Here is a 17756-nt window from a genome sequence, read left to right on the forward strand (position 1 = left end):
GTAGTTAGTAGTAAACCACCGTTCGCTTGTGTAGCGTTGGTGGTATAGTGGTAAGCATAGCTGCCTTCCAAGCAGTTGACCCGGGTTCGATTCCCGGCCAACGCAAGTCTTTTCCCTTTGGATTTCGGAGCCTACTGTCAGTGTCCACCGGGGGGCGACACAACCCTATCCGTGGCGAAATTTAGCGACGATATTTTTGTTTGTAAGCACCAAATACTAACACTTCCTCGATTAAATGTGGATAAATATTTATTACTCTTTTGATTAATTATTTTTAAAGAATTCTGCTGCTCCTGTTTTCTCGTGAACTCGGAAAAGTGCGAAAATGACACTTCGGATCCTGCAGGCCTTTTTCTCTTAGGTTTCTTTGAAATATATTTTTATATTGTTGCATGTATGACTGACAATATCAAGAGAATTTAATTTGTTATTCTAGCCCCAAGCAAGGACCAGAGTTAAATATGAAGTCGGCTCTGAAATTCTCAGGAGGATTCGCACATGCTCTGGTAGTTGTGTTTTTATTTTTAATTACTTTCTTCTTAGAAGGAGCAGCAGGTTTTGATCTATTTCTCTGGAATACTGAAACATGATTGTGATCAGGGGATACATGTTTCATGAAGTATAGTCTCCTGAAGTGCCCTTGAACAGGCCTCTTCGTGATGATTCGCTGCATTCGGCTGCTTCTCGGATCATGTGTTTACTTCAGCCGGATTATCGACAGGTGGCACCGGGAAATGCTGAATGAATTTCCGCCCTGGACGTTCCCTGTTTATCTGAGCCCAGCCAAAACACCCCAAGGATGTTATGTCTCCACTGCGAAACATTGATTATAGGGTCAATATCGACTAATTGGAAGGGAAAATGACGAAAATTGATGGAAAATATTGGAAAATTCTAAAATGTTAGTGCCATATTTAGCAATGTTAGAGACAAAAACAATAGTTCATACTGTTAGCAATAATAACTTGTATTTTTTAAATGCTAGATAAACCTTATTTAACAAGTATCAAAGTGTGATTATGGTTATAATCAAAAAGGTGTTACCCCTCCTAAAAAATAAAGTCAGGCGGGATCGATACAAACGGTGTTCCGTTTTCAATCAATCAAAGATGATTGATAATGAAAGGTGGTGTAAACGGGCCCTGAACGCAACCTTTTTATTGACAAGCCTTACCTTCCGATTCAACAATAGAAACGTTCGTGTGGACGTCAAGGGGGCGTGTCTGTAAACTGTAACGACCAATCAGAGACGCGGATAGGACGACTGAAGGCTGTGGTTGCGCTGCGGAGGGGCGGGGCCGCGTTCAGGGCCAGTGTGGAGAGAGGAGCGAGGGGGGGGGGGACGCTCGGGATGTGCGTGAGTGTGCGTGAGTGTGCGGTGATCGTTGCGGTGCGTCGGGTCGGGTCGGAGCCGGAGCCGGAGCCGGACAGCAGACATACAGCCGGACAGCGGAGCCCCCCCTCAGAACAAGCCGCCATGTCCGGCGGAGGAGAGGTGCGCGTCCTCTGCCAAGAGGCCGGGCAAGAGAGCCCGAGGATGCCGGCCTGGAAGCGAGAGATCCTGGAGAGGAGGAAAGCGAAAGGCGGCGGGTCTGGAGGAGCCGGTGCCGCGGACACAAGCCCCGGAGGTGCGGGCCCGCAGCGGGCCAACGGCGAGACGACGGGAAACGCGAGCGGTGGGTCCGGCCGGAACTACACCATCACCCCGGCCAGCTCGTACTTCACGAACAAAGAGCCGCGACCGGCGGCCCCCGGGAGGACGCGCTCAGAGGAGGGCAGCAGGCAGGAGAGCCTGGTGCTCCAGGACAGCCTGGGGCCGCTGGAGGAGAACCCGTTCATCAAGCTGGAGAAGGAGCGGAGGAGGCGGCAGGAGCAGGAGAACGCCGCCCGCCCGGTGCAGCACATCCTGGAGCTGTACGGCAGCGCGCCCGGGGTCCGGACCATCCGCGCGGAGAACATCATCATCATCGAGTCCGATCCGGATTACCTGCCGGGAGCTGGAGGAGCGAACCGCGGCTCCCAGTGGCAGCACAACGGCGTGAGCAGCTCCAGCTCTCTGGACGACCTGCTGGAGCGGAGAGGCGGCGCCGTGACCGAGATCCGAGCCCAGGAGGTGGTCATCTACGACACCGGGCTCAGCAGGAGCGAGGAGAACCTGAGCACCTTGGGGCGCCCCGGTCACGTGTCCTCGCAGGAGGCCGGGGCGGGCCTGGGCCGGGTCAGCCGGATGTTGCGGAAATTCGACAGCAACTACGGGAAGCTGCAGAAGAAGTCCCGCAGCACGGAGAACCTGCTGGACCTCGATGGCGGCGCCGGCGGCAGGCCGAGACCTCGGCCCAAGCCGCAGCCAGATCCGGTGCCAACGCCCGTCTTCCAGAGCCCCCGGTCCTCCAGACCAAAGCCCCAGGTCTCTGAGGAGGGCGGCCCACGGCCGCCCGCCCCGCCCGCCCTGCCCCCTCAGCCCGTGTCTTCCTTCCGCCACAGGCTTGAGGAGAACGGGGGCCGCGGTGCGCCTGTCATCCCCAGAGACGAAGTGGACAAGGGGCCGAGCGGTCCCACCAGAGAGGGAAGCTGGGAGGGGGAGGAGGTTCCACCCAAACCCACGGTGCCATGCTCTCCGGAGAACCTTCGCGCACGTGCCGAGTCCCCTCCGAGCCACGTAGCGTCCACGGTGTCTCGCTCCTCGCCTGACTTCGAGATCCGCCCCTCCCCAAAGCCGGACCTGGCCCAAATCCCCGATGGGGACCCCCAGGCACTGGCCCTCGCGAACCTTCGCCTGCAGTCCCGGAACTCTTTCACAGTGATCCCCAAGCGGCGTCTTGTTCCATCGTCTGCAGCAGGTAGCCAAACGGCGTCCGCTCCCAACACGTCCCCCCCCTCCCACGGGACGACAGAGGAGCCCGCAGCAGGAGGGCCAACCTCCCACGCCCCGATGCTCGATGCGATGACGAAGAGGAACGAGGAGGAACCGCAGGAGACGGAGGTGAAGACGCCAGCGAGGCCATCCGGGCCTGGACCTTCTCCCCCTCCTGTTGGCGCCGGCCCCCCGTCGACTTCAGAGCCTTCGTCCCCACCTCCTGCTTCCGGTTCCCCACCCGCCGCCCCCTCACCCCCTTCCTCACCTGCCCCCTCCCCGGCTCTCGAGCAGCCTCCTGCCGATCACCTGCCTGTAACAAACATTGATGAAATTGACGTGGAGCCTCCTCAGCGCCCCCCCGCCCCCGCGCCCAGCCCCACGGCGCAGCGGAGGAAGGGGACCACCTTCACCGTGGTGCCTAAACGTAGGGTGGAGCCCGCGGCCCAGCCGGGCTCGCCGGAGCCGCAGCAGGAGCTTTCAGGTGCGGCTCCGGGGGGGTCCACGCCTCCGCCGGCGCCGTACGCTCAGCTGGGCTCCCTGCTGAAGAAACGCTATCCTGCCGTGGAGGAGATCGAGGTCGTCGGGGGCTACCTCGCCCTCGCAAAGCCCTGCCTGTGCAGGGCCGGCTGCACGGGCAAAAAGGTGAGGCAAGGCGGGGCTGACCTTTGGGCCTTTACTGAGTGACCTTTGGGCCTTTACTGACTGACCTTTGGGCCTTTACTGACTGACCTTTGGGCCTTTACTGACTGACCTTTGGGCCTTTACTGACTGACCTTTGGGCCTTTACTGACTGACCTTTGTACCTTTACTGAGTGACCTTTGGGCCTTTACTGACTGACCTTTGTACCTTTACTGACTGACCTTTGGGCCTTTACTGACTGGTTATTAGAGGGGAACGACCCATTTTAGCCTCTCACATCTGATTTTCTGTTTTCATTTCGCTGTTTCCTCCGTGCGTAATCCAAATTGCGCCGAGCGCGTTCGACAGTCAGGAAATAACGCTTGTCTGCCGCCAAATGGTCGCGTTGCAGCCCGACGATGACAACAAACAGGCAGGAAGTGGAAATGTTGGTGTGTTTCCACTCTTGTGCGAAACGTGCGCCAGATCCTCCCAGAGGGATCGTTAGCGTTTCCTCTGATCTAAATTTAGGAGTCACGCTTTCGGTTTGCTCTTCTTTATTTATTTGTTTAGCTTCTGTGCGTCTGAGCGTTTCGCTGTTCACTGACTCACCTGTCCGAACGCACCTTTCCTCCCTGAGGTTAATCCACGAGGCTTTCTTCCTGTGACTGCGTCCGCTAAATCCAATCCCACCGCTTGACCCTCCTGGATTAAAAGCGTGTGTTCACACAACCGCTTGGACCGGCGCGTTATCGGGTTAGGTGGCTGTCCAAGCCTATCGGCTGAGCAATCTCATCAAGACTGTATCCAGGTTCTCCGGATTGGCCTGAGGGATTGGGGCCTCTGTCCTGCACAGACCTAGAAGCACATTCAAAGGTTCTCTCGCAGGCAGGGTTCCTCGGCTCTTGGGTTCCAAAGCGTGATTAAAGCGTCGAAAGGTTTGCACATTTTAAGCATCGTCTTTTACTCGCTAACCAGCTATTCCGGGTCATCCTTGCTCGTGTTTCGTCTCGATTAGGATGAATTAAACAACATAGTTTGTGTGTTTTTGTATTCGTTATGCCGGCGTCTGCAGCCTGCCTCCGGATTCTGCTCCCAAGTGCTGCTTAACGGTTTATAGCGTTTTGCCTCACGTATCATTTGGAGCGTTGTGATGATGATGATGATGATGATGATGATGCTTAGGGTTACATCCTCCTGGGCTTCAGCCACTCAGACTTTGGCCCGCAGTTCTGTTTCCTTGAAACGTCTCTCTCTAATCCTGCGCTCGCCCGCTCAGTCGGGGCAGCACGCCTGGGCTACTTAGGATTTCTCAAGGGGACACAGTGACTGGAGGAAACAGCCTTGTGGGGGGGGGGGGGGGGGGCACGGGCAGTGTCTCCCTAACAGCTAAATAGAATGTTCCATTTACACGGCGGGACTTCAGAACTCGGGCCAAAGCGGACCATCGGTTCTTCCTCTTGGGTTCCCGGTGATATTTAACCAGGTCTACGCTTTCTCGCCGCATGTTCTGATACTTTGGTCTCGTCTCGAGGCCTAGCGTGCCGTGCCGTGTTTCCCCTCTACCCACGGTGGCCGGCTTTCTTCCTGTGTGGTGGCCGTTAAACAGAACTCCAGCTTCCTGTGATCTCCTCTTCTATTCGGGGAGGAATCAGGGCAGAGCTATGCTATGTAGGTCAAGCGCAGCTTCTTGTCCCGCATCATGGCAGCAATTTGCATAAAATCGACTTTCTGGTAACGCCAGCCGGTCTCAGAGCGACCGGACCGGGCTCTGTCGAGACTACGCTTCTGTATTTGGCCGGCGATGATGACGCTCTTTGTTGAGGAGAGATGGACCTGTGTGTGTTTGCATGCACAACACCCCCCCCCCCCCCCCCCGAGCATCCACACAGAGGAGCCACATGATTAGGTTTGTGTGTGCGTTTACCTCAGGCCATGAATATTAAGATGCACGACTGAAGCTTGTGATTTGGGGGGGGTCATTCAGCACGTCACCTTGAATCAGTATTTCCGCTTAGCTTACTGATATAGAGATGCTTCCAGACCAAACATGTTTGCTGCCCATCAAATAAACCGGTTCTATTCTCACAGAAGGTCAGCTGAGGCGGCCTGTCTCGGTGTGGTTCTGATCGGGTTCTGATCAGGTTCTGATCGGGTTCTGTTGTAGTTTGGTCTGTCCATCATCGGCACGTTGACGCTGGGGTTCCCTTTAAAGTGACTCCACGTCGAGTTCTTCACTAATAATCCTCATAATCGTTAGTAGAATAAACAAGAAGACCAACACCAACCTGAATTTGATTTACAGTGTTATAATATAAAGCGGTATGCAGTATCAGTACTCATTACAGTATTAGAGCATGGCGTTGGTGTGACTAGAACATTACAGTCTAGCTCAGGGGTGGGCAAACCCTCAAACCTTTTGACTCGCGGGCCACAATGGGTTCTAAAATTTGACAGAAACAGGAACAGATGGATTTAGTTTTTTGTGTGAACTAATATAAATGACATGTAGAAGCCATGACCAGAAATGATTTGGCCTTTTACAGGTAGCATTACAGAGAAAAGGTCAAATGAATGAGGTTTAATTACAATAACATTTAAATTAATTATAATTTGGACGTTGGAAGTTCGGCGGGCCGTAGTTTGCCCATTCCTGGTCGAGCTTCTCCCCGGAATCAGAAGAATTCCCTCTGTCCCGCTACAACAGTCGTAACGCAGTCGTGTTCTCCAGCGCTGGTTTATCGGCGTCTCCTTCCAAACGGTTAAACGCTCTCGGTATCGCTGGAAGGCCCATGAAAGGGCACGCGCCTACATTTACATTGTGCTCCTGGGCTGCAGGTGTGAAAGTCCATTGTGTTTAATTATTTACCCCCCCCCCCCCCCAGCAGACATTCCCCTTCTCTCCTCCCTGACGCTTCCTGAGAACCTTTATAAAAAGGTTCCTTCGTTTTGACTTCATTTAGATGCAGCAGTGATGGATTGTGTCAGTAACGTAATGGCCCATACTTTATTTTTATTATATATATACCCTAAAATATAAGTACTCTGGCTCCATTACACTGGAACACTGTCTAAGACGCTCCCTTTGTCAGGAAGCAGCTTCTTATTTACAGCTACAGAATGAAGATTATTTTGTATTCTTGGTTTCCTGATAGATAACCCCCCCCCCCCCCCCCCCCACCTTTCTCTGTCAGATAGCTGGCGCTGGACAAATAGTCTTCATTCAGTTTATCAAAGTGTTTGTTATTTTTTATTTTATTTTAAGCACAAAACAGCTAATTTGGCCTTCTTTAAAGAAAAGAAACCAGCTAATAAACACAACCACAACACAAACAGCCACCATTTTTTACAGTGTAAAGCATTTGATCTAATCGACTCTCGCACCCAAAACATTTTTGTTATGCTGGGGTCGCTGGTCCATCGGGGGGGGGGTCACGTTACAGGCCCATTTTCACAGGCATGTGGAAGCTGGTCATTTGCATCGCATGGAAATCAGAGCGTGTGTTTTGTCTGGACGAGATCCCGCGTTGCTTTTTGCTGTGGCTGCTGCTCGTCTCTCTGAGGTCGTCCGGGGGGGGGGGGACACATTCCCAAAACCGTGATCGCACAAGGTTTGTGTTGGCTCCAGGTGTCGGCAGGAGCCTTGACCTACAATCCCACCGGCGCATGAGGGACTCGGGCGTTCTCTCTCTCTGTGATATCAGGCTGTGCAGACGGATTTAAGGGGCGTGCCATTTTCCCCGTGGCTGTAGGATATGGAGACACACACAAACACACACACACAAAAATTCTGCTTCATATACAGCCATCACCACAAAGTTTGTGGCACAAACGCGTGCTTGGAGGTTTCCCCACACGGCCCTCGGGCTCATAGTCAGTGTAATTAGAATTCAGGCAGCAAAGCCCCACTGTGATAGTCATGTTTAATTCAGTGTGTGTGTGTGTGTGTGTCTTTAGAGTGCATGAGAAGATGAGGAGGCTGAAAGGAGGGGTGTTTTTTATTCGGCGAGTGAAAGGAGGAAGTGAAGGCCTCCGACTCTGTCATCGATCAGGGATCAATCTCTTGTGTTGTATTGATAAGGGGGACGTGAAATGGTCTTTGAAGACCCCTGAATGTCTTAAAGATGAAACAGGCGGTAGGAAATGTGGGGTTTTGTGTGTGAGCCCTTCGGTGGAGGCTGGATATGCAATCATTGAATCCATGATCAAAAGATGGTCGGCCTTTCTTCCCTCTCTCTCTCTCTCTCTCTCTCTCTCTCTCTCTCTGCTTGCTTGTCTCCATCTCCACGCTCCCATTTCCTTCCGTCACATATCCATGGCGCTTGTCGCTGGGGCAACATGGGCCGTGGCCATGCTATCCTATCATTTGGATTTCTGAATAAGGACTCTCTCTCACACACACACACACACACACACACACACTGTAACATTTGGTGGATGTGTAGTTGCTCATACTCACACCTCCATTTCGAGCGATCCACTCACCCAGAGAAGACCCACACAGACACGGGGTGAACATACGAACTCCTCACAGAGAAGGGAACGAGCCCCGAACCTTCTTGCTGTGAGGCGTCTGCGCTACCCACTGCGCCCCTGTGCCGCCTTCTGTAACCCGCAAACTTAAGAGCAGAGTGTTTGTGGGTGGAGATCCAACGAGCTCAGCATCCGATATTTAAGAGTTCGACATGGACCGTCTCGTCCAGCGCCCTGGGACGATGGTACGTTAGGAGTCGTGTGGCGTTCCCTACAGAAACGGATAAATGCAAAACCGATCGGCGATAAAACGGAGCCGGTAGCAGAAAATGGTGGCTAACGCTGCTCATAATAGCAATGCCAATATTCTGATATTTACCAGGCAATGTTTCGCATGCTCACCATCTTAGTTTAGCGGGTTGGCAACTTAGCATACTAGCATTTGTAGTTTTAAACACAAAATAGTTTTGTCTAGACCAGGGGTGTCAAACTCGTTTTCTCCGAGGGCCACATCGGCTTTATGGCTGCCCTCAAAGGGCCAGTTGTAACTAATAGTGTAAATGTAACTAACTAATGTAAAATAAATGTAACTGCTCCTTAACATGCTGCTAAATAACTGTGTTTATGTAATCTCCGGTGTCTGTTAGCGAGATAACTTAAAACGTTCTGGATGGAAATTGAGGACATTTTGGGAATGTTACCAGGAACGGATGATTACATTTTGGTGCCGATCCAGAAGAGATCTCATCCAAGTACACAAGTTATGACATCAACTTTGTTCGAAACTCTTTTGTCACCGTTGAGAGGAGCAGAACTAACAATTCCGAGCTGCTGAGAACGCGTGACAGATGCAGCATTTTACAAAAACAAATGTCTGCACACAGCTCTCGTGGGCCACGAAAAATGACAGTTGTCCCGCTGTACAAAGTGCTCCACGCGGTCCTCAAAAACAAAGAAATCTCAAAAACAGTGCAGCTGGTGTTTCTGATCACAGTCGCTGACCCTGCTCAGCTAGACGGAACTAAAATGTTCTTTTGTGCCTGATGAATCTGATCTCTGCCTCCGGTTCTCTCACTCGAGCCCTCTGGGTGCTGCACGTCCTCAGCAGGGCGACGGAAAGCGTTCATTTTTATTTATCGCTTGGATCAAATGGATCCACATTTTGCAGCTGGAGTTGTAATTCTCGTTCAGGGTTGGAAGTCGATCCCTCGTGTCGAGTCGCGTTTGTGGCTGCAAAGCCTCAACCTTTCCGCTGCTTTTGTCCCTGATGTTGAAAACAGCCTTACTGCCACCACAATATCCATTTGTCTGCCGCTTGACTCGAGCAAAGGATCAATATGAGACCCATCTGCTGGCTTTCTTCTGCTCTCTGGGTTTAGAGAAGATGCTGCGATCGTTGTTTACCTTGAAAGGCACTCGATTTATAATTGTGCTGCACCAAAGGGATTAGCTGCATCATCTCGTATTCCACAAACGGATTCCCGTCTAATTCTGTGGACGGATTGGTCTTTTGACAGAATAGATTTCCTTTCAATTTAGATTTGGAGCTCTGGACGAGTCGCCAGCTCTTCGCAGGGCTACATAGGAAGACAGACCGCTCACGCGCACACTCACACAAACTCCGTGCAGAAAGGTTCTGATCCATCCTGATTTGACACAAGGAAAATTCAGGCTCACTCCATTTGCAGTTTATGTATTAAATGCCCCCACAATGACCGTTCCTGACCTCCTCCATGATGGCATCGCCTGAGCGTGTCCATTTTTATTATTCTGGGCCTCCATTGTTGGAGCCAAATGTTCTTCGACGGGATTAAATATCTGCTCCGAGACACACTCAGTTGAATACAAATACGTTAGTGGAATTTTCTGTCCCTGTGTCTTATCAGGTTGGCGAGCCAGCCTGATAGTACAGGATCCCTCTCCTCGCTCACACACACACACATGCCTACAGATTATTTACTCTTACAGCAGTGATTCACACAGATTGGAGACATGGCAGTGCAAACACACATTGTGTGGCGCTTACTTGGGCGCCAGGCAGCGCTGCGAGAGCCGCCGCCCGCGCGCGTCACCGAGTTTCCACACTTCAATCAATGCGGCGACGCTTGACGGCGGATTATTGCAGCTCTCGACACAGAAGCCGCTCCCAATGAAGATCTGACATCGACACGAGCGCCTGTTCATCGCGCCAGAGGGGTTTCAATATGTGCTGGCTAACGTTTTCATTTGCAAGGTCGTCAGGTCATTGAAGGTCGATTGCTGTTAAGGCGTGTCTTATTTGCCACTGGGCGCTGTTGGCGTGTCACGCATTACTCATGTTTACTGTAAAGGATGCTCGTATGAGCTGTACAAAGGTCAAGCCTGTAAGAGTTCAATAACAGCTCATTCTGTTCTCTTGGAACCTCACCAAATTATTAATTCAGCATCATCGTCATCATCAGTATGGTGTTTGCCATCATCGTCATCATCAGTAAGGGGCTTGCAGTGTTTCATAGAGGTGAAGTTTCATAGCTTATCTCCTCTTAAAGGCTCTAAACGGGGGTAACTCAATTACCCCCCCCCCCCCCCCCCAACATGTTTAAGACTGTAACATTTTCCACTTCCATATAAATTCTATTCAACACAACATCAGACTGAGGCATTACATTTTGAGGTATTCCATCAATCTGAATGGAAAAGTCCAAATGAACTCACAATGTTCTGCAAAAGTCACTTTTCTGAGCATAAATGAAAGCCGTAATGTAGCTTGTGCTCAGATACAGTGTATCTATGGATGATTTCAACTTTGGCTTCGTTATATTTATGTCACGCCCACTAAGAACTAGAACTTGTAAACAGGCAAGTAGAGGTGACTTTGTATCTTTCTCAAAATGTTAGCGGCAAAGTCTACCCTTTCGCTTGCACTTATGCTATGCTAGGCTAATTAGGTCATGTACAACTCCAAATCTGAGACTATTTTTGAAAAACCTATTCCACTGACGAAGCTGTAAAAGGCTGTGCGTGAGTTTCTATCTGTGTCTTTAAACTTAGACCGGATGAAACTGGAGTAGACAGAGAGAGGAGACATTGGTGAATCTCTTCCCCTAAACGAAGCCCTCTAGGCGCGCGTGGCGTCATCCCTCCCGTTGGTTCGTCGTGGCGCTGTCCCTGTGTTATCCACCTGGCTAGAGATTAGCACTAATAAGCCGCCAGGTGGTCGGCCTCCTCCGGGCGTGCACACAGGTGAGGCCTTTAAAAGGATTCGTGTAATCTCGAACCATCAGATCTTTGATGAGCAGGTGCGTCGTCATTACCGACACAGTGCACACTAACTGTGCGCCGCTGGGTTAAATATAGAAACCGAATGAAGGGACGAACACGTGCATGTACAAAACGCCTGCTGCAGCCTCGATTGTAAAGAGCTGCGCCGTTTTGTGGCAAAATTCAATTTCAACCTGATCAGCATTGGAATCGCGTTTCCACAAATGAGGACACGCTACGCAGTCTGGCCTGGGAAACAAAATCCTGGCGTGGCTCCCACCTCGTCTATTGGCCGACACTTGTGTGAGAACATAATCAAATCTACCGACGCTCCTCTTCCTCCCTCCTCCCTTCCCCGTGTTCCTTTTTACCGTACTCGGCATGCAGACACAAACTGATGGAACCCCGAAAGGAACTTGCGGAACGTGTTTCTGCAGAAATAGTCCCCAGTCGGCGTTGTCGTTTTCCCTCGTCTCAGGCTGTTTCTGTCCGTGCTGCTCCATCTCTCTGCAAAACAAGCGCAGTCCTAACGGGTCAGTTTCCTGTTCTTTTAACCCAGCTTCAAAACCTGGACATTTTTTCAGAGAAAGCAAAGCGAGCTGGAATGACTCTACGAACATCCTGAACATTTTGATTGCGTCAAAAGAATTTTCTTTTTCGAATACTTATCACGACTTCTTACATTTTATTGAGCTCCTTCCAAGGGTGTTTAATCTTTTCAGGGATACAAGAGTTTCCTTGTATGACAACAAACATGAGTTATACATACATGTTTATTTAAACTGTGAATGAGTTGTTTTAATTGTAATGCCAAGATAATTAACTTGATTGAATGCAGTATCTATTGTGGCGTCTTAAAAGTGTAGGAACGATAATTTTCTGTCGAGTTCCACATCATCCAGTTTCATCCGGTCCTGAAGCGGTTGAAGAATCAACTTTAGACTCTAGAATAAGTTGTTGAGTTTTTGGGTTGGCGAATCAGGAGGCGAATCACTTGATGCAGACTTTTAACGTATAGCGATGAAAAAGACCCGCATCTGAAGCCCAAGCACGAACGGCAGCAGACTGTGTGAGGTTCGAATACGTAAAGATTCTGCCACCCCAAATTTCTGCTCCTCTCTCCAAGTTGAGTTAAAGTGTAAAGTCGGAGAGGGGAACGCCGAACCGTTAAGTGAGACGAGCGGGCAGTGGAATAGACAAAAAGAAAAGTGAAGGAGGAAGCGAGCCCAGCAGCGAGTCTGATTTATTGATGCGCTTTTGGCATCCAGGAAGCACTTTTTGTTGTTGTTGTGAGATTTAAGCAAAAAAATAAAAACTCAACTTCCGATTAGAAGACAGTGGCTGAAAGGAGAGTCTTGAATCAGACTCGTTCTTGCTAGCGGTTTTCAGTCGTGAAAGTCAGGTCTGTAATTCTCCTTGAATTATTAGCAATGAAAATTGCATTTCAGATGGAGGGACAGTTTAATGGATTTTGAGACTTCTACTTTAGAATTTTGATATTTTTTTACCCCCGAAAAGGCTGACGGATACAAGCCAACACATGCATCTGCATTTTCCATGAAAGAATTCCGGATTTTGCGAAGTTACATAAAGTAGAGCACTTCTATAAAACATGTTTTGTGTTTTATTTCGTTGTTGACAAATTTGTCAGAAGGTTCCATTAAGACCTTCTTTTCCCAAAATCACAGTGTTCTGACGATTACTTATTTCGGGCTTAAAGTAAAGGGTTAACGTAAGATGAATTGATTGATTGATTGCTTGGTAAAAACTAAAAATCAACTGATGTTCAAAACCTGACTGGACACAGATTGCTTGTGGAAGGACAAAGCTGGTAGCGGCTTAATCAGGCCAAAGTCACAGCCTCCTAACTCCTGCAGAATAATTTTGACAATGATAAAGGAAATGAACGACTCAATAATCGCTGACTTTAATGTATAAATCAAACTAGCCAAAATCTCAAGTTAAAAAAATCAACATCAACACAAAGTGAGGTATAGATAAATGCGGAATTCGGAATGATTAAAAAGTATATTTTTTAAAGTGTATTGTCCTGAAAGGACGAGCAAGAAATCCCATTCTGGTTTCTTCCTGCTTTACATGGCATCGGAATCGGATTTGTTGCAGACGGATCTGTGAAAGCGCATCTCTCTGCTCTTGTCTGCTGTCTGGCATGAGTATCGATGTGAAGGCAAAACAATATGGCCTCCTCACTATCTTTAGCTCAATACATTTGATTTCTACAGTTTAGAAATTGTATCAGCCCTAATCAGATATCGGGAATTATTACACCCTCAACACTCTCAAAAGGGTTTGTGTCCAATAATAGTTTTTAACCTCAATCGTCATGAATCCTCGAATGTATGAAAGACAACCATGTGTGATCGAGGTTGGTGTAAATCCCAGTTCCCATCCCGGAACCTTGTGTGGTATTTATAGAAGCCCGTTTAGAATCCGTAGATCTGTGCAACCCTATGAGGAACCCTATATAGAATCTATTTAGGGCAGCGAGGAGGCCTTGCTGGCCCTGACGGCCCACCACTACTAAGTAGGCATCTCTTCTTACCTTGTCCACCCTAGACTTTTAACCTTGACTCTAACTCTCTTCCAGAACCTTCCTTTAGATATTTATTTCCGGGTTATATCTCATCCTAAATTCCTGTTTGAATCTAGTGCTCCTGCAGAACTGCGTTGACTTTGATCAGTTGACCCTTGAGCTGAGTCTATAGGTCGCTGTCGGAAGTCTTGTCTGACCTATCGACCTCGTAATCGCTAGTGGCTTGTGTTTGATCTAAACTTTTTAATCATTCAACTGCGGACATTCGACCTTAAATCTTGAACCATCAAACCCTCGCCCAGTCTACAGTGACTTATCATCGACCATAGATCCATACCATAAACTTATAGGCTTTCATTCTTAGTACACAGACATTTATGTGCACTTCATGGACAATTGTTCTAAATCAGTAGGTTTCTTTCCAGGTTGCATAGAGACTTTCATCTGGACTCTCAACCTTTATCCAGAACTTGTAGTTCTCACTATCTAAATAACTGTGCTCCGTTACCATGTGGCCCTTACACTGAAACTCTAGACTTTCTTGTTTTATCTGTACACCTGTATCCATAATATGTCAAACCAGTGGCTTAATATTTAGACCTTTTATTTTATCTCATCCTGAATTTGAAAATGAATGGTCTTGAGTCAGACGTGGTGGATTAAGGCAGCTTTAGATGACAGCCTACAGAGGCGATGGAGCCCGGTACTGCATGTTAAGAGCCGTCAGCGGATGGACTAACACGCAGCTCCATGCGTGTGCATCCGCTATCGCCTCCTTGGTGCATGATCAGTAGATGATGATGAACCATTTACTGCGATGCGGTCAGAGGAGACTGCATCACTGAATGAAATCACATCCAAGAGGAGCGTGAGAGAAGTTATGAAAGAAGACAACATTAACGTGCATCAAAAGTAGCAACTTCTCAGAGAACTTCATGAGCCATCATCCTACAACATCCTACAAACAAATGACAGCAGCCGCTCAAAGATTCCCAATGAAGAGCTCTGGTTAGCCGCGCTGTTAGCAAAGGCCTGAGACACGTGGAACTGTTTGATACCGGTGGTTTCATGACACAGCAATAAGGAAGTAATAAGCTGTTAATGTTCACTGTGGCAGTGTAACTTTATCTGCGCTCTGGAATGAGGAGATACCCGATCCTCGTAAAGACCGTCGTCCACAGTCAGAAGGGTCTGCTTTGTTTTCTTGGTAAACACATTTGGCTTGTAAATAAAGCACGTCTCTGCAGAACTCCTAGAATGTGTGTGTGGGGGGGGGGACCCGGCCCAGTTTCCCCAACTACAGCTTAGAATTACTGCCGTTTGAATGACTGGTGTTTATATGGTGCCAGTGGAGGGAAAATAAAACACGGGGGCGGGGGGGGGGGAATTAAAGTGGTGAGTCATTTACCCATTGAATCTACACGTTCTTGGGTTGTTGTTGTTGTTTTTTCTCCTCTGAGTGTAATTCCTGATCATTTATTTGGAAGAGCGTAAGAAAATAAATATATATATATATTGTTATAACAAAATCAAACTGCCACAGCTCATTGCAAAGCTTTTGCCTCTTGCAGCTCAAGATCTCTTTCAACGAGACGAGCCTCCAGAGCACATACGAGTATCCGTCGGAGAGCAGTGTGTGGGACAGTGGAGAGGAGGAGGAGGATGAGGAGGAGAAACCAGACGAACAGCCGAGCATGGTGGGACGCATCCACATCCCTCGACCTAGTTTCGCCAGCTCGCCCACACACGCGCCCAGCAACGGTGAGACCGCGAGAAACGCGAAGCAGGGCGCCATTTAAATATCTGTTGCTTTGGTCTGGACACCTCCGCAGCTGGGGCCGTGCTCCGAGGAGGTTTCCTGCAGATACACACGTTTTTGCGTGTCTACATGGTTTTAATTTTAGTCGGTTTTTGAAGCAGGCAAAAAGTCAAGACTTGTATTTGTCCAACACTTCAGTGCAAAACAAAATGTCCTGAATGTCTCTGTGGATGTTCATGGTCTCCAGAAGGTGAACCCTCGCATGTTTTCACTTGGTGACTCATTGAATATTGTTCAGAAGCAACTTTAAAGGTCAAATGTGACAAACATTATAAAGATAATTGCTTGGCACGTTCATGTTCCTCAGAGGATGAGTCATATTGGAGACCTTAGATGGAAATAAATGCACGCCTGATAGGTGTTTAAAGTGCACTCACATAAAAGCAAGATTGTCTGGAACACTCTGGAAAGCAAAAGGAACTAACGGGTCTTCCGTAAAAGCACATTCCTCCATCTTGATCCAAAATCCAACAAGACATTTGTGCCATCAAAATAAAAGTACAAAATGAACCTGTTTTTCCACTTGGACTCCAAAATGTAGTAGTTCCATATTTGGGCAAAAGGCCCACGTGAAAATACATCGAACAAAGTTTAATCTTGCCGTGTTAAAGGAAGTAAAAATCATTTCTTTGTTCTAATCCACTTCAAACTTTGATAATTTGATGGATCCTTCACAGCAATCCTCCAAAATTCCATCAGATCTTCTCAGAATTTCCACCAAGTTTCATGAAAATCCATTCAGTCTTTTGATGTTATCCTGCCAACGATCAACCGAACAAGCACAATGCCAGTGGACGCATTCGTTCCTTGGCAGAGGAAATGCGGGATTACCGTCAGATGATGCAATAGGAAGGAAAGAACAGGACAGTGTTGTGTCACGTGGCAAAGAAGAAGCTAAAGCTAATAGAGAGCAGAAACGCTTCCAAAGAGATTGATTTGCTGCATCATGCGGTCACCTTTATTGGGATAAGAGTCACAGTGAGCTTCCGATGATGGACACGTTGTGTGTGCAAGTCATGAATGGAGTATTTCACTGTGTCCGGAGGCTTTTTTAGCCATATTCTAGAAGGAATCCTTAGGCTGCTGTTCAGACGCGGGGATTGGATTAGACTGATTATCTCTAATCCCTTTCAACCTGCCCTGTAAAGCAGGTAACATTCACTGAAGGGAGGCCTTCGGTTGATGTTACGGTTGCTGCTGATTTTGCTGTACGTTAACGGTTTCTGTTGACCTCCTTCGACGGGCCACACAGTTCCCCTGTCATTCCTCTTCCTCACTTCATGAGAAAATGCACATTAAACTCCTGTTCTGCGCCCTTCAAGAAGGGACAGACCATAAGCAGGATGAGAGCGACCCCTACTGGACAGATTGTGACTTTAATTCAACAAGTGGTGGAGGAAGCCAAGACTAGCTGTATACATGCTATTGGTGGTGGTGGGGGGGGGGGGTATATTTTGTTAGGAATAGTTCAGCACAAACCAGAGAACAGCAAGTATCAAACGTAGAATCATTTTAAGCTTCACAACAATGTCTTGTATCGCCTCAGACCTTTCCAGCTATGTTCCCAAGCACTCCGTAGACTTCAGCGCCTGGCAGGAGCACATGCACGACGACGGCGCTTACCAGGACGCCGCCGCCCCCCAGCAGACCCCGAGGACAGAGGAGGTCATGGTGAGAGAGGGTGTCAGTAGCCGTCAAAGCTGGAGTTCACACACCATCGACCAATGCTCATTCTGCTTCCTTTACTTGATTCACACATGCTGAAGGTGTGTGCGTGTGTGTGTGGAAAAAAAGTTCCCAGCACTCAAGGTCATAATTTTGTAGTTTTTACAAATTTTACGCTTCAAAGTTTTTTTCGAGCAGTAAAATTTCTCTTAATTTCAATCTTGATCAATCCTGCCTGCCTTATTAGTAGAAAATAGCAGATCTGTTAATGAATTGTCTTCAGTTGAGGTATTTTGCCGATCGAAACGGAACAAAAATACTGACGAGAATGGAAAAAGCCAATCATAAGCGGCTTCCATGGTTAGATTCACTTTTAGCTTCGGCTTGGTCGTCAGAGCACTGATCCCAAAAATCCAAACGAAAGGCTGAACATGCCGCTTAATGAACCTTCCTCCTCTCTCCTCAGCTCACCCCGGCCGACAGCTCCTCCCTGTCCGACTACAGCAGCGAGCCAGCGCTTTACTTCTGA

At 48.5% G+C, this 17756-nt stretch overlaps 1 protein-coding gene and 1 non-coding gene across 2 annotated transcripts; both read left to right on the top strand.

Annotated features, from left to right (window-relative positions):
* The first annotated feature begins 33 nt into the window (after positions 1-33).
* trnag-ucc (transfer RNA glycine (anticodon UCC)) lies at positions 34-105 on the top strand. The gene has a single exon. It is a non-coding gene; the product is annotated as a tRNA-Gly (tRNA).
* Positions 106-1477: 1372 nt separating this feature from the next.
* On the top strand, positions 1478-17756 carry tprn (taperin). Its single transcript, XM_068753319.1, has 4 exons — positions 1478-3499; positions 15315-15504; positions 17109-17233; positions 17694-17756. Exons 1-4 carry the CDS (start codon positions 1478-1480, stop codon positions 17754-17756), a joined length of 2400 nt encoding a protein of 799 aa, XP_068609420.1.

The sequence above is a fragment of the Brachionichthys hirsutus genome, chromosome 19 (assembly GCF_040956055.1).
Source record: "Brachionichthys hirsutus isolate HB-005 chromosome 19, CSIRO-AGI_Bhir_v1, whole genome shotgun sequence".
Lineage (NCBI taxonomy): Eukaryota > Metazoa > Chordata > Actinopteri > Lophiiformes > Brachionichthyidae > Brachionichthys > Brachionichthys hirsutus.

What these genes read in the sequence shown, in the direction of transcription:
- tprn (XM_068753319.1), top strand. Translation starts at nt 1,478, where the DNA reads ATGTCCGGCGGAGGAGAGGTGCGCGTCCTCTGCCAAGAGGCCGGGCAA. An exon ending in CCGGCTGCACGGGCAAAAAG is followed by an intron (nt 3,500 to 15,314) that starts GTGAGGCAAGGC and finishes TGCCTCTTGCAG; the next exon opens with CTCAAGATCTCTTTCAACGA. An exon ending in CGAGGACAGAGGAGGTCATG is followed by an intron (nt 17,234 to 17,693) that starts GTGAGAGAGGGT and finishes CTCTCTCCTCAG; the next exon opens with CTCACCCCGGCCGACAGCTC.